This window comes from Gobius niger (genome assembly GCF_951799975.1).
Source record: "Gobius niger genome assembly, chromosome: 20".
NCBI lineage: Eukaryota > Metazoa > Chordata > Actinopteri > Gobiiformes > Gobiidae > Gobius > Gobius niger.
In genome coordinates, this window is record NC_136871.1 from 13,525,891 (window position 1) to 13,550,559 (window position 24,669).

Here is a 24,669-nt window from a genome sequence, read left to right on the forward strand (position 1 = left end):
ATTATAAAAGGGTGCAGCAAAAAAAAAAAAAAAACAGTGGCAAGCTGGGATGCCTTAGTTTGGTTTAATGTCTATTGGTTTCAGCCAATAGACATTAAACCCAAGACATGAGGAGGGCTTTTTGATTGGCCAATTGGCAAAGGCCGGGCTTAAAAAACAAAAAGCAACAATGTGAAATCATGTAAAAGCTGTTTTTAATTGTGTATGAATAAACAATGCCATTATCAATTGCAAAATCAGTACTTAAAGGAACAGGCCACCGTTTTTACATACTGAGCTCTACTACTCCAACTATATATATTCCTATAGCTCCAAACGGAGTGAAGTTAGAAGCGACCAAGCTCTACCACGGGCACAAAGACCAGACAGGTACGCATCAAGTTGTCTAAGCTCAGGTAAGAACATATCTCAGTATGGAAAAACGGTGGCCTATTCCTTTAAAGCCTCACCACATAGAATTTTACCCAATGAATAAAATTGAAATACAAGCTTATTCATCATTGAAAAATACCTCATAGATATACAAAAATACACGTGCCTTTGCTGTGAGTGGCTCATCTCTCCTAAGACCTGACTGTAACTTTACCAGGAGTGGGTACGTCTCCAGCTCGTCTCCATGGAGATGTCATCAGAATTTGAGATTAAAATAGTCTAGGTCCTCATCCAAATCCATTCTTTGACTACCCACTGCAGTAATTGCGAGCTGGTCATTAAAGGAATAGGCCACCATTTTTACATACTGAGGTATGATATGTTCTTTCCACGAGTTGATGCTGGCTGGTCTTTGTGCTTGCCCTCAGTCATGCAAAACGACCAAAGATGTTGTTAGCATAAGAACATATGTCAGTATGTAAAAACGGTGGCGTATTCCTTTAAGAGCAAGTTTTATACGGATGGCAACAGTATAGTCCAAAAATGTTACGCAGTGTCCCTTTAAGTTAAAACATTTTCCCTTCATATCTGTTTGTAAACTCTTAAAATAAATGGATGCCTAAAATTAATAAACAAATAGATACATAAACCGGCTTGTCAGTTGAACAGTTTGTTAGCATACCTCTGACAATCAGGTCTGCAGCAGCTGAGACGGTGTCCAGCTCCGTGTGAACCATACAGACATATTTCCCAGAATGCTTCAGCTGAATGTTCCTCACCATCAGGTCACCGGCAAATCCCTGTGGACACGTGGAGAATCAAAAAAAGTAAATAAATAAATAAAAAAAAGTACAAAAACTTCCTCTCTTTAGTCACAGAACTGAGCCAGCCTGATATACGGCCGCCTGGGCAAAAACAAATTAATTCAGGTTTACAATGTGAGAAAGAGAACAGGGAAATGAGTTGCTTTGAAACACTTTCTTCGATCTGTCTTTGTTGTGTTCACACGTTCAGATAAATAGCACGTGTTGGAGCATTCCTTTTGCAGACCCCATTTATGTAGTGGCACAAAAGCGTGCATTTATGGGGGGAAAAATGTGTTTCTTTTGTGTGGCGGTAAACAGCGTTGTGATTACACTGGCCGTGGAAATGTCAGTGTTGTACAGCGGTTTCACAGGGCCAGGCTCTCTGGCAGAGAGGCATAAATCTTGTAATGGCTCTGATTTGTTGAGAGAGATATTGATTGATTTGTGTGTACAGTGAGTTCACCTCCAGGCCTGATAATGTCTTGGCTGTTTATAGGTTTCTCCCATGACTAGATACGCTAATCCCCTGCCATGTTAGAATGTCGGAAACAGTATGTGTGTGAATCATGCTCGTTGTAACTTGAGATCAAAGCTATCCACTGTAAATAAAATATTGCCTAATCATTAAGTTTAAAAAAACAAACAAAACCAAAAACTTAAAGGAACAGGGCATTGTTTTTGCACACTGAGATATGTTCTTACCTAAGCTTGAATTGATGTGTACTTGTCTGGTCTTTACCGTGCGCGTCCATGCACTCGGTCACTCAAAAAGACAAAAGATGTTGTTAGCATTTAGCCTCTCCTCCTCTCCTCTATAGGGCCAAGCTCTTATAGTGGATAAAAGGGGGTATTATATTGTAAGGCATAATGACACCTTAGGAACACTTTGACGTCCACACACCGACCGGATGTCAGTGCTCTTAAAGTGTTATTATGCCTTACAATATAGTGCCCCTTTTATCCGCTTAGAAAATCGACATGTTTGATTTTGTGTGACTATATTTGGATCGTGTAACTGCTCAGATAACCATATTTAAATAGAGGAGAGGTGGAGAAGCTAAATGCCAACAACATTGGTCTTTTTGTGTGACCGAGCGCATGCACAAAGACCAGACATATCTCAATATGGAAAAAACGTGGCCTGTTCCTTTCAAGCATCTCCAGCATGCAGGATGACATACACAACAGTTGTGCTTCCGGCATCTCCATTTTTCTCAAAGAACAGCAAACAAGAATTGAAATTTAAGCCTGACTTATTTTCCTGTAGTAGAATAAATTATCATCTTTCATCGCTTATAAATAAAAATAATAATCGGGTATTAACATCATAGTACATGGATTTGCATAGAAAATTAAAAAATAAATAAATATTATTATTATTCTGGCGACATTTGTTGTGTAGACTATTATATGACCTGTTGGTTGGCCTCAAATGTAGTTGGTACAGTGGGGAGTCTAGATTTCCAGGCAATGAAATTATAATCCTTATACAGTATATTCCAATATGGGGGTAAAAACTCTCACATTTGTTTTCCTAGTTGAAAAGAACACTTTTCCTGAACTTTCAAAAACTCTGTAATCAGCCCTAAACGTAGAGATGTTGCAGGCCAAAACTTCAGCAGTTACTCGTGGTGCACTGCTGCTTCAAATGACTATGTAGCAGTACTCATCCACTTTACACCTACCCCTCCAATCATCTCGAAGTGCTCCTGCCGGCTGAAATCGATGGGCTTGCCATTGAAAAACCACTTAAAACTTGGGCTTAGAGACAGGTCGCTGGACACTTCACACGGCAACACCAGACTCTGTCCCAGCGTGGCATCCAGGCTCAGAGGAGGAACGATTATCTTCGTTGGCTCTGCAGGAGGAGACGAAGAAATGGGTAATCTTTCGACTAAGTAGCCTAAAAGTCTGAAAGAATAAGCTAAACGAATGAGGTAATGACGCCTAATTTGGCCGAGATAGGAAGTCTCTCAGGGTAATTAAGTGAGCTTAAATAACTTCACTTGGGAGGGCAGTGGCGCTCGTAAGTCAATCATGAATATTTAAAGAGTGCATTAACAAAGGCAAAAGTGCTCTCCTCCAATAATCCACATTTAACAAGTCACGTTGGACTTTGCCGCAGCAGCTTTTTTATATTAAACACTGGCGACAGAATATTCTTCAGCGCCGGTCTAGATCCCTGACTCCGCCACAGGGACAATAACTCACAGCTGACACAAGCACAGATGACTTATACATCTGTCAAAGCCGCATAAAACCAATGTGTATTTCATTATTCATTTCACGCTTGACTTAGTATTTTTCACTTTTAAAGTTTCAATCCACAGCCGTTCACTATAACGGCTGTGCAAACCTGTGTGCATGTGACCGGACGTAAAAAAAAAAAAATGACAGGGAGCCGTTTCAAGTGCACAATTACTCACAGTGTAGTATATGATGAATAAGGCGTGTGGAATTGAGCCGGATGGGCACAGTATCCGCGTATGGGTGAAATTAGGAGTGTGTGTAATGTAGTGGACATGATAGATGTGACTCTGATAGTCGCTGTGGCTTTGCTGCACACCTCATTCGCGTTTAATTTTTAATCTTTTTTTTTCTGTGGCTAACGCTGCTGTACATGTGGCTGTTCTGTCCACGGCGTCTTGGGTTCAAGTCTCTGATTGCTGAATGAAAGTGAATGTACTATGTTTTAAAACCTACAGGCCAAACATAAAAACAACAGCAGATAAGTATAAGTATTATAGAAAATGCACTTATTTCTTAAATGCTATTGAAAAACACATTGAAAACATTTGTAAAACAGAACGATAGTAAATAGTGATAGAAAAATAGTGTGTCAAGTTTTATCTGTCCTTTTCGTACTTTTATTTCTATTTAACACTTTAGTGCACAATGATTGCTTGGTAATAAGATTTCAGATTCAATATTTTATTTAGACATTGAAATACTGAACGTAAAATTCAATATTTCAGTGTCACTTATTCCTCCCTGTCCTGTGAATGTTTACTGTATTTTCCAGACTACAAGTCACACTTTTTTTGTAGTTTGTCTGGGAGTGCAACTTATACTCAGGTGCGACTTATATATCAAAAATATACAATTTCACAGTTGTTTGCTATTTTCAAACTGACAGCCGCTAGAGGGCGCTCTGAGCTTGTGTACCAGTATTTGCTACTTCTGTACCACTGAAGATTCAAAAACGGTAATCGAGCAGCAGAAAGAAAGTTTTGCATTAGCGAGAAACTGAGGAACTGGCGAAAAGTGGAGGTTACTCTTACTGCAATGAAGAAAACAGAAGAAGCTAAACATGGGGTAAAAGCTAGATGGCCACAGATAGAGGAACAAGATTGCAAATGACGTGATGCCGGGAGAGGCTTATAAACGATGCAGTTACGCCTCCAGGCCCTGGTAGTTGCCAAGGCTGGTGCGACTTATATATGTTTATTTTATATATTACACTCCGGAGCAATTTATAGTCCAGAAAATATGGTGCATGTTATGGCCAATAAAAAAATGATATCATGTAATTGTTTGGGAGGTATTAGTTTAACCAGACACTGTTTACTCATTCTTGTAATTTTACTGAAGATCAGACCACATTTAAGACCATTTTAGGCAGAAATGTAAGAAATTCCTCACATTTTCCTCCCACTGTATATTAAGTTAAAATGGAATAGACAAACATTAAAGCTTATTGTAACTAATTTCCTGAAAATTTGTTTTAGACTGGATTAAAGCTTTATAGGCTTTTGGCTCTTGGTCCAACTTACTGCATACATGAATCCCAACAACAGAAATACAATGCTGATTTACACTCGTCACTTTTTATTTATTTTTTCACATTTTTCCTCTTCGGAAATTATAAACACAGTCTCGCTTTTGGAACAATCCCCGGATATGCACAGGTAACTTCTTTATGTGTTACATAAATTGTGCCGTTTTAAAGTGAGCCAAATCCTTGAATTTCAGAGCTTTTAACTTAACAAAAAGCTTGTTTGTTTGAGCCCTGTGCACTTTTTCCACAGTGCAGATCGCTCCTCTTTGAATGGTGCTAATTGGATTAAGGCTGGTTTTCATGAGTATTTCCTCACATTTCTAGGCCATAGATCATGAAAGGGAGAACCGGGCGACAGTACAAACGTTTTTTTTTTCTCTCCAATTAATAGTTCTTTTGATATTTTTGCAAGGGATTAACAGTAGCTTGGCCTTCATATAGTTTTTATGAGGCCAACTCAGCTTATTTTGTGTAAATTTCCATTATCATTCATTTTTTTAAATTCCTACTCTCTTTAAAAGCACAATTTCCAAAAACTATAAGTTTACTTTAAATTGAGGGTTAACTTGTTTGAACTCTTTTTCACTTCTATCGATGAATGTTTCCCGATTGTTACCACAACCAAGCATGTTGGTGTCATCAGCGAATAAAATAAGATTTTTATGGAAATTGCATGACACTCAATAATACAGTACATGGTAATTATAGTAATTACCCGAAAACTTGTCACACATCTGCTATATTTACTATGATTAATCATAACCATTAGCCTAGCCTTGAATGTCAATGACTAGAAACCTGGCTAGTATTTTTTTGGTAATAATATGGAAACAGGGCAGCTAAATGCCATGCTATTACCAGCCCATTATATTGTTATTACTGTGCTGTAAAGCAAGGCAAAGCAAAGCAAACAGCAACAACATAAATATTCACATAAGCTTTGGGGTAGACACCAGAACAATAGCTGACAGAAAGTAATACTGTCCTTATACTGTCCAAGGACAAAATAATGCACTGGCAACTTCCCTTCTGTACAGTTTTATAGTTCTGTCAAAAATGCAGATAGTAATTTAAAGATATAAAAACTTTATATAGCAACACTTACCCTTAACTACAACTGCCCCCGTGCTGCTGGATGACCCAAAGTGGTTCCTGGCCACACACGTGTACCTGCCTGCGTCAGACTGCGTGACGTTAGCGATCCGCAGTGACCCATCCTCCGTGATAGTCAGCCTGGTGAGAGAGAGAGAACACTGAAGCTGCACATTTCCCTCTTTAAATCTTTAGATGAACAATAAGTGATAATAGGAAGTAAATTAATGATGTTCTTCCTTTGAGATGGCTACTGCATATCTGTAGTCATTTGAACTTTTTACCTCCCATTTGCGGCAATTTCAGTAGCGCCTCCGAAATCTATTCTGAAAGTCTATTTGCACGGCTCAGAAGATAACAATTATCTTAAGTGAAGCAGAACAGATTTGCTGTGGGGTCAGCATTGTATTGACAGCACAATGGCCAAAATGCACATATTCATTAAAAACTCAAGAGGCTACGCACAGTGTTAGAATGAGAGAAGGGCTTTGGAGAGGGCTGTTTACCTGCACTCTTATCGCTCTACAACACACGCAGATTGTATCGAGACACTATAAGACTCTCGGGAAAGTAATTTGCTGCTCATCTACATACAACGAACACATAAACACAGGTGAATCAGCAGTCAACAAGATATGTCCCACAAGACTGTGTAGTCTGTATGACTTTTAGGAAACCCTCTGACATTTCTCAAACCCCGTGGATTCTCAAAGCTGTAAATTCTCACAACTCCTTTGTACACCGGCAATTTGGATTCATTCACTATTCTTCCCCCCCCTCCCAAAGATTATTGGACTGATTTAAAAGGACGGGGATAAAAGAGCAGGGAGAGGCAAGTTGTTGCTGCTCTCCCAAATGTGCAGCAGCTTTATCATTCTGCACCACATATACCACAAGCATTTTTATGTTGCAAAAGCCAGTAAAAAAAATAACAGGGAGTTATTATTATTATTATTATTATTATTATTATTATTATTATTATTATTATTATTATTATTATTATTATTATTATTATTATTATTATTATTAATAATAATTATAATTATGAAATGTATTTCCTTTGTTTACTGTGATTGACATTTAGAAAGCACATGATTCTTTACTGGAAAGTTTTTTCTTTTGTTTGTTGTTGTTAGATGAAACTGCCACATTTTTATATCCAACTTGTCTGTTGATGTCTATTTTCTTAAGGGGGCTCCATATATCCTCAATCAGCCCATATTGAACACATACAAATGTGACTGTCATCAATAGATGAGTTGAGGTTGCCCCCTAGCCCAAACACCCCGAAGTGATGAGAGGCTTCATCGCGAAAGTGCAATCGTAACAGTACATTATATTGACAAATGCATGGAAATCACCATGCATATACCAGGCAGATAATGCCCTTATTTGTGACCTTTGGATTTAAATCAAACAGTGCAATGCAGCGAGCAGCCGCTTCAGAAATCAAACCATTTCACATCAGCCCCAGGAATAAATATGTATCCAGCCGAGTCGAGCGGGGACCTAGAGAGCATGTCTGACACACGGTGCTTTGTGCTGATTTATTGACAAAAAAATCAAACGCTGAGTGATGGAGGCACATTGCGAACATGACCTGAAGGCCAATCAGCTGCAAAACAGTAAAGAAGTATCTGCTTTGTAGACGCTATTCACACTGAAAATTGCTATTCTCGTCCAAACACTAAGACTAGCCAACAACTGGGTAATTCTTCTGCGTCCCCTTGAGATCAAGTGTGGAGTATAAGATAATCAATCGCCCAGTCACATGTAGGGGCATGTTTACTCGGTTATGGAGAGTCTATTTACATGTGGCTATTCATTGGCGTGTAGACAAAAGCAGGACAATACATTGCTTTTGAATGTGGAATACATCACTACAACAAAGGTGAGTGGTAGTGTCGTCATATTATCCATTCACTAGAGAAACGTCTTCAGTGTCCACTCTGCAACATTTTACAGGCTGCTTACAGCTGGGCTCGCAGACTGTAAAACTGGTTTGTTTGATACAAGTATTCTTTATCTGGTCACATGAGCTCTGCAACTCCAGATGAGAGGCCAAGTCACATGATATACATTCTATTAGGCAATTATTAGGCAATTGTTGAGAACAGTGACAAACAGTACCATGGAAATGAAAAGCTGTTTAAAAACAAAAAAAATTTAAAGCTGTGTTTTAATATAATAGCATGCCACTACATTTTCACATTTTACAGGCTGCTTACAGCTGGGCTCGCAGACTGTAAAACTGGTTTGTTTGATACAAGTATTCTTTATCTGGTCACATGAGCTCTGCAACTTCCCTGGAGGCTGATGCACATCTATTTACACAGTTATACTTTTCTAATTATCCTTGTGCATAATGTGGGTGATTCCTGCTATGAACAGTAGATATCCTTAATTGGGGTTTGGGGGGAAATCTAATTGCAACGACTTTGAGCTTTCACTTGAGAAAACCTACAGGAAGTGTGTGGTTGGTGTGTGAAGCAAATAAATGTGCGGAAAGAGTGTGTTTGAAAGAATGGATGGATGCCAATGCGAAGAAAAGAGTCAGGTGATCAAAGAGACACTTCCTGTGAGGATATTGCCTACCAAGATGGATTATTTAGATTGAAAACGTAAGAGGAGTTCATTTAAATCATTTATCTACATTAATAAAACTTTGATTCAGGTCCATACGACTTTGATGCACATGGATGTGGGTGTAGCCTGCTTTCTGGGGGAATTAAGTTGTATTGAGCTGTCTTTCTGAGTGCCCGGGCTAATATTCCTAGCTACACTTTCCTCCCCCTGCACATTTAAACACACTGGCTAAAGCAATGCTCACCTCGAGCGTTGTATTTTTTACAGCAGACTTAACTTACTCCACACTTCATGAGGGCTGCCTCCACACGGTGACTGTACTACAGTAGGTATTGCTTGTTCAGTTCATTTCTGTTGAGGCCACACATTTTTCTGCCTCCGACCTTAAATCATGACCCGATGCATCCTGAACCACTGCCCCGGGGGGGGTTTCTCGCTGTTTTCTCTTTGCTTTTCACACAGAAACGCACACTGCAGGAAGCCTGTTGTACATCCAGCACTGTGAGCAGAGGAACTGCAGGACTCCCCTTCCACACAAATACTACACTTTCAAACGACTGAATCATTAAAGTGTATGTCAGACCAGAGCCTTACAGAAGAGGATTGAATGGGGACAAGAAAGCACGCTACATCAGGAGAAAATTATAAAGTCAATGTGGTATTAAATTGTAGGCATTTGTTGCAAGACTGTGTTCGAGGCTTTAATTTCTCGTGTTTGTAGCTGCAGTAATTAGTGCTGGTTTGCTTTCAGCCACTGGTGTTTGGATTTCCTAAAAGCTGCTTACAGCACTGTTAATCCCATAATAAAACTCAGTACAGAACATGGGAACGACAAAAGCGAATGTAAAACAAAGAAATCCGTCTGTTGGTAAGTTAGAATGAAATATTGTAGAGTTCTCTTGTGCGATGTTTCACTTGGCTCACTTAGCTTGGAGACTATCCAGGTCCTGTTGTGTAAAGCATGCTAGGGGTGGATAAGGGTGGGTACGGCTCAGTTAAGTAGAGAGATAACAGTGGAAATATCTATTCCCTCTTGCTTAAATAATCCGCAAGCTCTTGCCTCAGTAAAATTAAGCACGAGACAAACCAGGCTGTGAATGTACAGACTTTGTTAACCTTTTACCCACCACCTTAACTCAAGTGCATTTCCTCCAGTTTGGCATTAACCAAATAAAAAGGCTTATACGCCTCATTTGAAAGCTAAGACCTACAAAACTGATCGAAATTGATCTTTTCCCTTGCGTTGTTGCCATGTTGTCATCGGCTTTTTGCCACATTTTCATCGCTTTTTTGAAAGTCTTTTGTTGCTTTTTGTGGCCTCTTTATTGCGTTTTCATCCTTGTTTTCCTTTCGTTTATGTCACGATTTTGACACTTTTTTCAAGAAGCTTTTTGATTCTGTCACTTTTCGTCAAATCTGGACCTTCAGCACGCTCTGGGGTGGTTTGCAGCAGAGTGAGAAGTGGCCGGGATGAGGATCAGCACCTCCAAATCCGAGGCCAAAAAAGGTGACCACCGGAAAAAGGTGGCTTCCCTTCTTCAGGTCGGTGGGGAGTCCTTGCCTCAAGTGGAGGAGTTCAAGTATCTCGGGGTCTTGTTCATGAGTGAGGGACGGATGGAGCGTGAGATCGATAGACGGATCGATGCGGCGTCTGATGCGGTCGCTGTATCGGACTGTTGTGATGAAGAGTCGGGGGGCAAAGCTCTTGATTTACCGATCGATCTATGTTTCCCCCCTCACCTTTGGTCATGAGATTTGGGTAATGACCGAAAGGACAAGATCGCTGATACAGGTGGCTGAAATGAGTTTCGAGATCGGGTGAGGAGCTCAGTTACCCGGGAGGAGCTCGGAGTAGAGTCGCTGCTCCTTCACATTGAAAGGAGCCAGCTGAGGCGGCTCGGGGCATCTGTTTCGGATGCCTCCTGGTCGCCTCGGGGTCCCCCCAGAACAGCTGGAGGAGGTGTGCATGGATCGGGAAGTCTGGGCATCTCTGCTGCCTCCGCGACCCAGCCTTGGATAAAGCAGAAGAAAATGGCTGTATGGATGGCTGGATTTTTCGTCACGTTTTTTGTCGCTCTTTTGTGGCTTTTATGTTGCTTTTTCATCACTTTTCGGTCGCATTTTTGTCGCTTTATTATTGTGTTATTGTTGCTTTTCCATCACATTTTTGTCACTCCTTTGCCTCTTTTTTGTCACTTTTTTATTGCGTTTTCATCCTTGTTTTCCTTGTTATTTTGACACTTTTTTCAAGATGCTTTTGGATATGGATAATGGCAAACTGGAGAAAGTGCGCTCGGTTCAGGTCGGGGGAGATGTTAATAAAAGTAGCAATATGGTGCTACTCTGTACACCAGCCTATCAAGTAATGTCACTGGCTAGGTTTACATGGTGACAAAATAAGATAATACTTGATTTCAACAATTTGTCCGTTTCCCAACACACAATATAGGACATATTCTGGACCTAATCTGCTGCTCAGGAATAACCCCAACTGACTGTAAAGCCCCTCACCTCCCTACACTGTCATGACCATCTTTCTTTCTCCAAATCCAACCCACCACGTGGGACATTAATCCAGAGCATTCAATATCCCATATCAATAACCGCCCCCAGTGCTGATGGCCTTTCTACAACAGATGAGTTTCTTACACATTACAACACTCACCTCCATAACATCCTCAACACTCAAGCTACACTCAAAACCCTGGTTCACTCCCAATCTCAGACAGCTTAAAACAAAAGACCGCCAACGACACATCCTCCATTATAAAGACTCCATCTCCAAAAGCCAAATCCACACACTACCTCGGTTTCATCAGTTCAAATGTTGGAAACTCCAATGCGCTCTTCTCACTCGTCTCAAACATCACACAGCCGCCTGACTCACTTCCATCTCATCTCTTTTCTTCTGATTTATGCAATACCCTGGCATCTTTCTTCGCCACATAAAAATTCAATACATCCACCACCAGCAATTCCTCCTCCCTCCTCTGTTCCAAACCCAACCGGCTCCATTTTCCTCAGCCCCCAACTCACCTACTTTTCTACATTTACCTTCAGCCGCTCTACTCCCCAGTTCTGGAACACTCTCCCCCCGACCTCCGCAACACTGACTCACTTATGAACTGTACAATACAGTTATACCTTACAACTGTTTAGTGCAGATTTTATAACCTCATTATCCAGAGACATCACAAAAAAGTAAGTATGTTTCCGAAAAGATAAAAGCAGCAGATGAAGTGATTGTGAGGCCTACCTCTGTGTGTCCTTAAGCAGTTGGCCCCCTCTCCACCAGAAGATGAGCGCCCGTGGAGAGGCAGAGGGGCGACACTCCAGAAGTAACTCTCCTCCTTTCTGCACCACTGTGGACTTCCTGACAGGCCGCTGGGAGAAGTCTGGTGGAGCGGCTTTAGCACAAATACAAGTGAGCATCATTTCCTCGGTATGTGCCACATGGCAACAGCATTGTGGTTAGAGATTGCCTCCCTGCCAATGGGCAACTGTCTGAAAATGCTAATATCACCAAAACCGGGGTCTGTCCTTAATAGCTGCTGAAATGTCACTTGCTGTCCTTGCTCATCCTGTTCTTTTTATTTCAAGAATATAAAAGTGCTGACGAAATAAACATTCACTGCACATTCACTGAGCACATTTCTTACCGACCACTTTAAGCTCAGCACTGGCGTACAAAGCTCCAAGGTCATTCTCTGCCACACACTGGTACATGCCCGCATCTGAGAGGCTGATTCTGGAGATGTACAGTGTCCCAGACTCTACGCGGTGCCGGCCCTGCCACATAGTGCAGTGGAAAAATTACAATTCTGCAATGTACTTATTGCAGAACACTCCATGTCGCAGACAGTACCTGTGATGTCAGTGGCTTTCCATTCTTGAACCACCTGTACGTGGGCCTGGGTTTCCCTGCACATTTACACTCCCACTGTAGGTTTGTATCAATGGACATATGAGCATCTTTCAGAGTCTGGGCCCAGTGCAGATGTTCCACATCTGTTAAAACCAAAAATGTCAGAATGATTTTGGAGAAAATCTATGGTGTCAGTGCAACTCTCATAGGCTTTACCAAAAGGATTTCATCATTTAATAGTAGTGGTAATAATTTGTGCATACATACTAATAAAAGCAGACCAAGTACACTCCTTATAATGAACTGTTTCAATGTAAACAGTTTAAAATGACATTATATTAAATGTTTTGCCTTCATTGCAATTGTGAAAGTTTAGGGTTACATTGATATATTTTTAATAATTACCAAAGAACATGAGCTGTCCTCTGGCAGCGTTTCGCCCTCTGCTGTTCTGGGCCACACACTCATAAACACCTGCATCCTCAGGGCGAAAGTATGGGATTTCCAGAACCCCGCTGGAGTGGTTGATTTTAATCTTGCCAGGGAGAGGGTTTCCATCAGCTCTTCTCCACGAGATGGACGGCACTGGGCTGGGGAGGTCACAACAGAAGGTCACATGTACCACAAGTGAAACAAAAGCTGTCTGTAGCCTTTATGAAAAAAAGGAGGACACATACTTCCCCAAAGCAAAACATTCCAGTTTCACAGAGGATCCTTTGGAGACATGCAGCGTCTCAGGAAAGCGCACCTCGATTTTTGGCTCGTATTCACCCATTACAGCTGCATGGCGGATAAAAGAAAGCATCAGTATGCATTGGTGTCCATGTAAATAACAAATAACTGTTTTTTTGTTTTTACATGGACTCTTATCTTCTCAATTCTATAAATATTGATAAGAGAGTGCAGCCTAATTTTTTCCCTAACGAATAATGAACAAGTCCACACTAAACTGAAATAAAGAAGAGCACACCGTTACACATGTTTGGAGTAAAGTGCTTGTATATGTGACATTGTCAGGTCCAGTGAACTGTTTTGATGAAGTGGGGAAACAAAGAATGGATGAGTTCAGATCACTGTCTCTGCTTGCAACATACTGTACATAAGCCGACAGGGAAATCACTGCATTTGTGCTTATCCAAATATGTGCTTTCATGCTTATAGGTATGCTTTCTTGCGTAACTCACTCTATGGTATATTTCAAATGGAGTTACCGGTCCAAAGAACACAGAAGAAGCCCGAACAGTCAAACAGAGATGACAGGTAATTCATCTCCGTTCCTCACTCCATGTGTCAGCTTAGCACGTGCTTACCGTCTCTGCGTAACACCACTGGGGTAGGAGAACTCAGCACGCTGGTGTTGGTCATCATGTTCCTCACAGCACATGTGTAGTTGCCCTCATCCGAACGCTCCACTTTGGCGATGTACAAGTTCCCTGTCCTCTGAGAGATGAAGCGTCGGGCGTCTTGTTGCAGGAAACTGCGCTGGCCGTTGAAAACCCATGAATATTTGATCTCTGTGAACAAAAGACGGGGCAAAGAGTCAGTCCAGGCAGGCACATTGTCAATACCTCTGGTGCTGGGTTGTCACAGTCAGTCAATATGCAATAATGTTTCCTAACATTTTGTTTCCTCGATTAACCCGGAAACTTTGTGTCACGCTCGGATTAACCTGTATGTTGGTCATTCTTTACAGTACGAAACTGAAAACACAGAGGTAAAAACATATTTTCCTTTCTCATTCAAATACTACTTATGATCAAAATCATCCAACAAAAACATCCCTAACTGGAAGATGCTTTTTGCCACATTCTCAGAAATAGGGGAAGCTATTCTTAGAGCAAACTAAAAGTGAATCCGAGAGTAAGGATCTCATGAATTGATGTGCAGAGTTCATGCTCACAACAAAAGGGTTACCATGTATTCATTACAATAAAATGCACTTAAGCCAACCTTTGTGTACAGCTGAGTAAGACGCTTGAAATCTGACACACATGTCACCAACACAATTAGCAGCAATGAACTTCCAAATAATACACAAAATGGACACCTGCATAATTTTGGATTTGGAGAAGAATTTCTGTAATTCTTATCATTGACAGGAAACTGATAAAATAGCTTTCTGTGTTCACTATCGCTGAAAGCATGGCCTTGTTTTTAATACAGCAGGTTGTTTTTTTCTGGCTCAGTTATCAGTCTCCAAGTGTAAAGGTGTTTTTTGAATATTTTCAAGGATCATGTCACTGCCTCATCGCTCAGAGCATTTCCTTACAGATAAATATTAAATCTTTACTACCGGTCCTCCACTTTGGTAGCATATTTCTCACTCTACTCTCTGCTGTGACCGTTGGTTTATTTATAGATTTGACATAACATAGGGAGTTAAAAAGGCTACAATATCGAGCGCTTTGGTCAACTAATATATATATTATTATAATGCTAACATAATACTATTACAAGTATTACTATACCATTAATACCAAGTGTATCAAGTAGCACTTGAAAAGTATTATTTTTACAGTAAAAAGACACAAAAATATGCCTATTTTTTCATTGTACAATTTCCATGAGAAACCGATGTTGAACTCGGGAGGAGAAATAAAGCGGATTTAAAAGAGAGAAGGCGGGAAGACTGGAGGGCAAATTGCTAAAGTGCGGAATCCCATGTGTGTGCAGGATTGGGCTGTGAACGGAGGCTGGCGTGAAATTGTGCTGGTGGGCATGGAGCGGCCACGGCAGTCTGGGCCACTTTGAGAGCTCATAATCAGGAGCGCACAGACAAGCGCGGGCCGGCTCACAGCTGTGCCACTGGATAAAGGCTCCCCTCGATCCAACACACTTTATTACCCACTGATAACCTGCACGCATCCGGAGAGGAGGAGAGGCACAGCTGCACTCGGACCGTATGGGTGGAGAAAGAGGACTCCATAGGTTATGAAATGTGGTTGTAAAGAAGGAACAGCATGGGCAGCTATATGTGACAGATAAGGCACAAGCTTAGACAAAAGAAAGTAAATAAAAGAGTGAAAGCAAAGTTGTACATGGGAATAGTGAAAAGCCCTAAAGTAGGACACAGATTTTCCCATATCCAAAATAGCTTTAGTTTTTTTTTTAGTATTTTTGTATTTACTCCTTACTTTGCGGTCACTTTAATTTGTCACACACATAATTTTGGCAGTGGAGTAAATGGTCTCAACTTATATAACTTATCACACATTCTCATTCACACACACCAATGTCCACAGAAACTAGAGGGTGAAGTGTCTTGCCCAAGGAGTGCACCTGCAGGAGGTGGGAATCGAACTGCTCTACCATCTGCACCACTGTCACTTATACTAATTACTTAAATATACTTACATATACTTGCATATACTACTTAGTACTTTATATAGTTTACGATACCGGTACCTGAATGAAAACTTATCTGATACCTTTGCTAAATCATTTGTCATTTAAAACTGCAAAACAGATACTAGTAATTTATTCCATAGAAGACATTTAAACTTTGAAATATGTGTTACTTATTGAAACATTCAAGTAGCTTTCTTTATGCCACCAGGCATCAAAAGTTGTTATCTAAAGAAACATGTATTTCAAAACTGGTAACCCCAATACTAGAAGTACAAAATAAAATAAAAAAGCTACCAGACTGGAATTGTTTAATTGGTCCCCAGCCCAGAAAACAGAGAGAACGCCATGAGGTCGTTTTTCAATTTTCAGATGAATTCAACAGTTTGTGTCTTCTTTTATAATGGAAATTCAAAGTGACTACATTACAAATTAAACTCTTTTCAGTGCTCCAGACTTGCATAATAGAGGGTATGCACTGAGTGTAAGTAAATAATAACATTGTAGAATTTACACTCATTGGGCTTCTGGTTCATTGCTGTTGCAAGAGTGTGACATCCCATGTTTCCCTCTATGGGAGAGGGAAATATTCACCAATGACAAACATGAAATCAGACAAACACTGTGCTAATGGCAGTAATGATGAGTGATCAAAATTGTGCGACCCATACTGTAGCGGCTCTATTTGATATGCTGAAGTGAGTAAAAGCAATGGCAAAGTCTTACCTCCATAATGTGGCGGGGGTCCACAGAGCAGCACCACAGCCTGACCCTCCCTCACTGACACGGTGTTCCTCGACTTCCGGCTGAAGTTTTGCAAAACTTGAGAATACAAAATGAAGCCATAAGTTGAATGCTCTTTCAGGTTAGGCAAAGTGCAAAGCGGAGGAGGGCACTTGAGTGAACAGAATATTTCCCGTGTTCAGACGAGGTGAGGCCCAGAGCCCCCTGTTAATATCACAGTGTGAGATGCGGCAGATAAAGAGCACGGATGGGCCAGAGGGCGCACAACAATGCTCCTCGCTAATGGAGCTGGAGATATTACTTTCACCTTTAATTAAAAGCCGCTTTACCGCACACAAGAAAAAAAAAAAAAGCAACAGGGAGACATATCAATATGAGGTCTTTGAAATACCAACCAGGTCCCACAAGAGTCAAATATCCAGAGAGAAAGGATTTGAACATGGGATCTAAGCTTGTATAAGCACTCACTATAGCTTGAGGATTTTGCATATGGTTGAGATAAAGTACTTACTTAAAGAACAACTAACCCCCAAATCAACTTTTTTTTCTAGCTAAGTTGTATAAATGGGTATCTTATAGTGTTGTCTACGTGTATATGTCACTATTTTAACAATTTAGTGCAAATTTGTTGAAATCCTGTCTTTGTGTCCCAAACCGTCTGTGTGGCGCCATCTGCAGCGAACTGTCGGTACTGCATTTGATTTTTTGAATTCGGCACCCAATTAGCGGAGGGGAGAGAGATGATGTCAGGAGGCGAGAGATGATGTCACGGGCTCTGCCGCTCTGGGGTATAAAAAGGCTCAGTCTCGCTCACGCCCCCGTAGCGAGTTGGAGTTGGAATAACGAGAGAATATTTTCCTCGATTGTCAGGTTTGCGATTAGTTATCATAGCATTTAGGTAGATTTTATTAGGATAGCTTTTTTTATTATAAATAAGTGTATAGTTTTAGTAGTGTTTGTTGTTGAATATTGTAGTTGTAGTCACTAGTTGCTTTTATTGTTAGATTAGTTTGCTCAGTTTAGCTTAGGGCGTTTGTTAGTATTGCTTTTAGTGGTCTATCGTGTATAATTTAATTGTTAGTTGTTAATTGTACTGTGTTAGGATGGGGAGGAAGTGTAGCGTAGTGGGGCTGGAGTTTGCAAAGACCATTTTACGTGCTGATTCCTTCGCCAACTTCACCGAGGTTGAACTGGGCTATGCTAGTCTTCTCCGTTTGAAGAGCGAGGCCGTCCCCACCGACTCTGCTGCCCCGCCAACAATGTGAGGTGAGTGAGAAAAATAATGATTTACCCATTTTGGATTTGGTAATAATTGCATTGATTGTAGCTGCTGTAAAAAGAGGCACTTGGTTCACTCTGTCCCGGTCATTTCTGTCAGTAGTAGCTACTTTGCTCACAGATTGAGTCATGTACAGTATATAGAATTTTGATGTGCACGTCAGAATAGATCGTTATTGTAGTGTCTCAAACAAATTCGCCGTTTTGGCCTCTGATAACACCAATCACATGAGTCGTGTAGATATGTTGAAAAAATATGACGTGTAAATAGACTCTGCAGCGTCAGCTCCAGGCGACGTGTCCCGCACTCGCTCACTGTGGCTGAAGAAAAGCAGCCACCGGTTATAAGCGCGTCTACTCTGCCCGGGGCAGCCTGCTAATGCATCCGTCTGCAAAGTTACGCCAACACTGTGCGCAAATGTGCACGAGTCTGAGCACCAAACTAATCTAAGTTTGATATGACTGCAGCTTTTGACAGTAGCTACAAGCTAGCCTGTAAAGCTAACGTATAGCTAGCCTGTAAAGCTAACGTATAGCTAGAACGTACTGTGTGTCTGAGGCTAAACTGACCGGCTCCATGCGCGCTCTGCTCCCGTTTGATGCTCGATTGCGGTCAGTGAGGAGAGGGCTGACCACTCCAGGTGGACCGTGTGGTCAGTGAGGAGAGGGCTGACCACTCCAGGTGGACCATGTGGTCAGTGAGGAGAGGGCTGACCACTCCAGGTGGACCGTGTGGTCAGTGAGGAGAGGGCTGACCACTCCAGGTGGACCGTGTGGTCAGTGAGGAGAGGGCTGACCACTCCAGGTGGACCGTGTGGTCAGTGAGGAGAGGGCTGACCACTCCAGGTGGACCGTGTGGTCAGTGAGGAGAGGGCTGACCACTCCAGGTGGACCGTGTGGTCAGTGAGGAGAGGGCTGACCACTCCAGGTGGACCGTGTGGTCAGTGAGGAGAGGGCTGACCTCTCCAGGTGGACCGTGTGGTCATTGTGGTCACAGATATGAGCTGTTCTTACGTGCTTTCAGAATCAGTATAGTTGTTATTGCCATTGTTGTTGAACAGGTTCACAAAGTAGGATAAATTCTGATAATTATGTTCATGTTGACAAGTTTTCTGAAGTGAACCAAAGTTTACACCTATTTGGACGCAGCTTTTCAAAATGCCAAACCATTTGGAAGTTTTTAGAAGCCGACTGTAGCCAGAATTAACCTGATACAAATATTTGTTTTATCTGCTATAGGGTGGCATATTCTAAAGTATATCGTAGGTTGTATTCCTATAAATCATCAATACAAACAATGTGTTTGCATGTCACGTGTGTGTGCACTTTATAAATATTATTTATTGTTATGTTTTCAGCCAAAAGTGAGCAGAGAGAAATGTCCAGACTGATCCAGTCATTACAAGGCATGCAAGTGTCCAGGCCAATGTGAAGCCGAGCAGGCGACGCAAAGGTGAAATCTATTTATCCTTTATACAGTACTGTCATTTTATGTATAAAACAGTCTACACTTTTGTTTTTTTATATACTGTAGTTAGACACAAGTTGTGTAATTACTGCCATTTTAAACGTGTTTATTTTGTTTGTGTTTTGTACAGCTACTCAAGCCCGGACCGCTTACACAAGCGTCGGTTGTGGGACAGGGGACCTGATGGAAATCCCTCTTCCTGACAGTCCCAGAGCAGCCTCTACACCTTTAAAAAGGAGAAGGTGTGAGGTGTCATCGTCTGAGCCCAGCTTCCACATAGATGACAGCGCCAGCACTGTGAACTGTTCAAGGTACAAAGGAAATCTAGAGTTTTAATTGAAAAAATATATACAGCGTCCTGGTTTTTTGAGGGATGAAATATCCTTTATTTTATATAGCATTCCTGCTGAAGTCCCTCCACACAAGGACAAAGAACATATTGTTCTTGAGGACCAACTGCTGGAGCTGTTTAGGCGATGTCCTGTCTGGGTCACTCAACAGTGTCCTCGCTGTGAGTTCTCCAGTCAGTGGTCCAGTCAGCCCATGGTGAACAACGTCCCAGCTGGAAACCTACAGCTCTGTGCTGCTGTGCTGTTCACCGGCTCATCCTTTAGCCAGATTTCAAAGGTACTACAAAAACATTTTATTTTTCCATATATTATCCGATGATAACAGATGTTTTAATTTTATAGTTCTTGGGGGCCTTCAATATTCAGGGACTGTCAGAGCAGTGCTTCTATAGGCATCAGGCAAAGCTCCTCATCCCTACGGTCAACTGGCAGTGGAAGCTGGAGCAGGATGACCTCATCAGGGAGGCTCTTGAAAGCGGCTCTGTTACACTGGGCGGGGACATGCGGGCAGATTCACCTGGTAAATACATTTCATAAACATTTATCTGAAGTATTAATAAAAGTCAGCTAATGTATAACTTGCATTCATGTAGGACATTCAGCCAAGTATGGCAGCTACACCATGATGAATCTAACGAGTAACAAAGTCATTGACATCCAGCTAGTCCAGGTAAAACATTACAATAAAAATGTAACTATGTAATTTGGGATAACTGTGCATTATGATAGAACTCATATTCTTATTTTTTTGTCTTATTAGAGCAATGTGGTTGGAAACAGCGTGCGCATGGAGAAGGAGGGGTTTGTGTTTTGTGTCCCAGAGATTGGAAAAAATGATGCGCTGGGCCAGAAAAGGTGAACGGAGGAAATGACGAGGTGGAAGAAAAGCATTGTGAACCATCTATGAATCATCTCTACTGGTCACCATCAAAGGCTGTGGCTGAGTGGACATCTGGGCAACTACATTCAGAATGTCCACGGAAAACCCCCTGTCCCCTCGCTGTCTTCACAGGCCTTTGGTTGGGGATGATGCAAGAGTGTAGCCAAAATCAAGTATGTGTAATTACAACTACTCCTCCCAATATCTAATTTATATTGATGTATTTACACTTCACATATCAATTTATTATTCTTTGTAATTCTTTATAATTCTTTGTAGGCACAGCAGCATGCGAGAGACTCTTACTCTTTTGTCAACACCACGTTTTTTGAAAGATTAAGCTAAAATAAGCCCACAATACCACACTTCAAATATTGAGGCATCCATAGTCTGATTCTCTCACAATAGTCTGGGCCTCTTATCCAAAGGAATGCTGGCCAGGTAATGATTCCTAAAGGTTCAACAAATATTCACTAGTTATTTTATCACTTTGAAATGTTTAGAAAATAGATACTGCATATTGTTTATTTGTGAAATTTTAGGGTGCAGGTTGGTGCCTTGAATTATGATTAAAAAAGGCAAATCGTTTTGCTGCTGTATGTCATAGTGTATCCAAAATTCAAGCGTGGAGACGACACAGTGAGAGCCATGAAGACCAGAGCTACCTCAGGTATGTCACATTAAAAACAACACAACCAATGCTTTTACAAGAACAAATGTTTTGTGCTTTGTTTACAGTCTACTTTGACCAACTAATGGCCCTGCTGTTTGAAAGTGTGGTCGAGGATCCTCTCCCATATCAGGAGCACACAAAGGACCTGTGCCTGAACCATTCTGTGCCCATTGGACAACGTAATAGATTAAAATCAATGTTTCATGCAAGATTTAATTGTGAGCAGTAAAAAAAAAAAGAAGCCTGTATATGTTCTGTCAGATATGTCACGGGAAGGTATATGCAGCACCGCTTTATGTTTCTAGAAGCTGAAAACTTACTGCATGTATATTTATTACAGTTGGTATTGTATAACATAACCAGTCAACTTTGTCTGTTCAATTTGTTTATTGCACACATCTATGTAGGCCAAGTGAGTGGCACATGCAGCTCAACCTCAAGTGAAATGTGAGCTGTAAGTTTGTAGTAAGTTTTACCAAAGAAATTGTGCTACAATAGGGAAATTGCACTGTTGTAAGAGCCAGAAGTGCAGAATCAAGTACTGGTACAAAACAAGATCTATAATTTTTATTAATATTTCAATATTCAACTAAAAAAAGCATACATATAAATACTTCATTATAGCCTTTACTCTACAGTGTCATCATTCAGTGGTAGTTTAGTGTATGTGTTAACGTTGGTTAAACCTTTTAGTTCACTAAATTTAGTAATAGAAATTACTTCAGGCTATTTACTTAGGGCTAACTGGCTCTTTGGGTTCACAATGTTACAGTCAAGCCTTTAGAGAAACATGACCTGAATGATTCTGTCTCACATCTTCAATGGCAAACCAAAAATCAATTTCAAAAAGACAGTGTTCCTGCTCAATAATACAGGCCTACATATATTTATTTATGTGATATGTTTTGTGCACTTTGCTGTAAGAAAAATAATAAAAATCTTTGTAACACAAATAGCCACGTCTCTATACCACACACTCTGCTGAGGACACTGAGATACATCTCCCATGTTCACGTAGACCACAGCAAAAGTCTACATCTAAAATAGATCGGTAAATTCTGAAGCAGCCAGGACAGTTACGTCCCTTAGCTGCGATGCTAACGTCGATCGAGCTCAATGCTAAGCCGCTAGCTTTGTAAATGACAGAGGAATAAATGACCCAGCGCCTCAGGTACAAGGCTGCCACGATGCCCCCCCTGTGTAGAGAGAGCTGTAGAGCTGTCCCAGTGGAACAAGTTGCTAAATAAGTTAGCTCGCTGGAACTCCATGCTACCATGCTCGGACTTTGTTTACGAGGAGCGCTGCAGGTGCAGCGTCGAAGTCAGAAGCCTCAAGCCCCTCCCACCCCTCACCCCTCCCGCGTGCCCCTTAGTCCTCCAGGCAACGCCCCCTTTCTGTTGAGATTTTCAAATCTGAGGCTCTGATACTGAGGCTCTGGAAGGAGGGGTTAGTAGCTCTTTAAGTACATACAAGTACATACTTCTAACTTCTAACTAAAAAATACAGCAGCCTGTACCCGCAATATTTGTTATGTTTCATTAGTGGATCAAACATAGAAATAAGAGAAAAAGGAGATAATGCAGAGGTAGCTCAACTTGTATAGGAACATGCAAACAAGCAGGTTATAAGGGCGGATTTAAAACGGTTTAGCGTCGCTGAGGGGCAGACAGTTCTACAGCCGGGGGGCAGGAAGAAAAAAAAATCCATCCAATTTTTATACATCTTGCAGGAAACTTGACACAATTTGAATTGAGCTCAGGATAAATTTTAATGGCAGATAGATCTGAATATCATCTGCAAAACAATGAAAAGAAAGTTTCTGCATTTGTGTGTATTTCAAGGATCAAATCAAGTGGCAACATATATAAATAAAGTAATTAAATGTGCTTCTTTCACTCACATAATGCCCCACATAATGCCATAATGCCACAAATAATTTCTATTTTGGACAACCAACAAGAGCTTCAGTATAGAGTAGTTAATTGGGTTCAGCCAATGCATGGTGAAGAAAAAATCAACTGAAGTATAAAGGTTGTCATGACTACACTATACAATGGAGGGAGTTGGAGACCAACAGTGCCACCTCAGTCATGGATGTCAGCAGTGACTAAGAAGTAAATGTCACGTGTACATGACATGTGCATGTGTACTGCATTACTTTATTGTTAAAGACCCCATACCTTTTGCGTGTGTGCTGAATTTCTCTTTTCTCTAGCTTTTTTCTAGTAGCGGTACAAATGTGGAACCCGCAACCCGTGCATCACTAATACAGACGGCATTTCATCACAGAAGGGGGCGTGGCCTTGCCAAGGGGGAAAACAGAATCTTTTGGGTAAGACAATTTTTCACTCTTTTTAGCCATTTTCAGGCAAAATATAAACGTGTTTATCACATACAAATAAAGCCAGGTATAAATCGGGTCCATATGGATGTTTATTCACAGCAGATTGTTCAGTAGAAGCAGTGCTTTAAGTGGACAAAAAGAAGGGCCGGTAGCCTACTCTATTTCCCCCCCCCCCCCCTCAAAAAAAAGACAAAAAATAGACCTATATATACTATGTTATATTTTCCCTTCTTTTCTTTTCTTTTTTTATTACAGTATAAATTATATTGTAATAACGCTGGACTGTATCATTTATATCATGTATTCACGATAATTAGTCAGATCTGCTCAAATAACTTATGATGACAGTCCAGTGCAAAGAAAATAATCTTTGTGAACGTCCATCTTCATAATAAATAACAGTAATGAAAGCCCAGTCTTACCTTTAGCAGACAGACTGTTTTAGCTGAACTCTTACAGGTGGGTGTCTCTGAAGCTCTGTGTGTTGTGATTCTTACAGGCTAATGTCTGGTGATTCTTACAGGCTAATGTCTGTGCTTTCCAAAGTGTCTGACAAACACTTCCATGTTCTGTGCTGTCATTGCAGCTGGTCAGGCTTCGTTCTGTCTGCAGTCCGCAGAAGTTTGTTTCAATCCATATTTACAGCTTTGTTTTGTTTTTATCGCATCTACGAGGCCAAACGGGGCACATGGCTCTCATGCTCATCGCCACTTGTGAGAACCTCAATGACGGTGGCGCAGCTGAGGTCAGCCAACGCGGCCAACCTTGTTCTTTTACTCCTCTGAAGCAGGAGAGCATAAGTGTTCATTGTATTTTAACCGAGCAGCGATGTTTGCGTTTCACACACACACCCCGGGATCCGCTTTTTTGTGTGGACGGGCATCACGTTTAGTTGTTTACAGAGGCTACAGCGACGCACCACACTTTTCACTCATACAACTCAAGGGTGTATGGGTAATGTAGTCTCTGCTGACGGTGGGACGAAGTAGGAAGCGTGCATTGTGAAGGGCGCTCTGAAAAGCGTCGGAGCAGCCAAACGATTAAACCAGATGTGCAGATGAACATACCGGTACGCTAAAAAAGCACGT

General features: G+C 41.2%; 2 protein-coding genes across 2 annotated transcripts in view; one reads left to right on the forward strand and one right to left on the reverse strand.

Moving 5' to 3' along the window:
- The window catches only part of cntn6 (contactin 6), an 84,641-nt gene that overhangs the window by 11,604 nt on the left and 48,368 nt on the right, over nt 1–24,669 (reverse strand). Inside the window, exons 5-14 of the mRNA XM_079578549.1 lie at nt 16,571–16,666; nt 13,810–14,013; nt 13,177–13,279; nt 12,905–13,089; nt 12,500–12,642; nt 12,294–12,423; nt 11,891–12,041; nt 6,062–6,189; nt 2,864–3,036; nt 1,055–1,172 (exon numbers count right to left, since the gene is read on the reverse strand). Of these exons, the coding sequence (XP_079434675.1) occupies nt 1,055–1,172; nt 2,864–3,036; nt 6,062–6,189; nt 11,891–12,041; nt 12,294–12,423; nt 12,500–12,642; nt 12,905–13,089; nt 13,177–13,279; nt 13,810–14,013; nt 16,571–16,666 (1,431 nt within the window). The remainder of the gene's footprint in view (nt 1–1,054; nt 1,173–2,863; nt 3,037–6,061; nt 6,190–11,890; nt 12,042–12,293; nt 12,424–12,499; nt 12,643–12,904; nt 13,090–13,176; nt 13,280–13,809; nt 14,014–16,570; nt 16,667–24,669) is intronic.
- Nucleotides 19,833–24,095, forward strand: LOC306979475 (uncharacterized protein; the record flags this gene model as incomplete). The annotated part of the gene is made up of 4 exons (XM_079578428.1): nt 19,833–19,961; nt 20,027–20,204; nt 20,278–20,354; nt 24,081–24,095. Exons 1-4 carry the CDS (start codon nt 19,878–19,880, stop codon nt 24,093–24,095), a joined length of 354 nt encoding a protein of 117 aa, XP_079434554.1. The 5' UTR covers nt 19,833–19,877.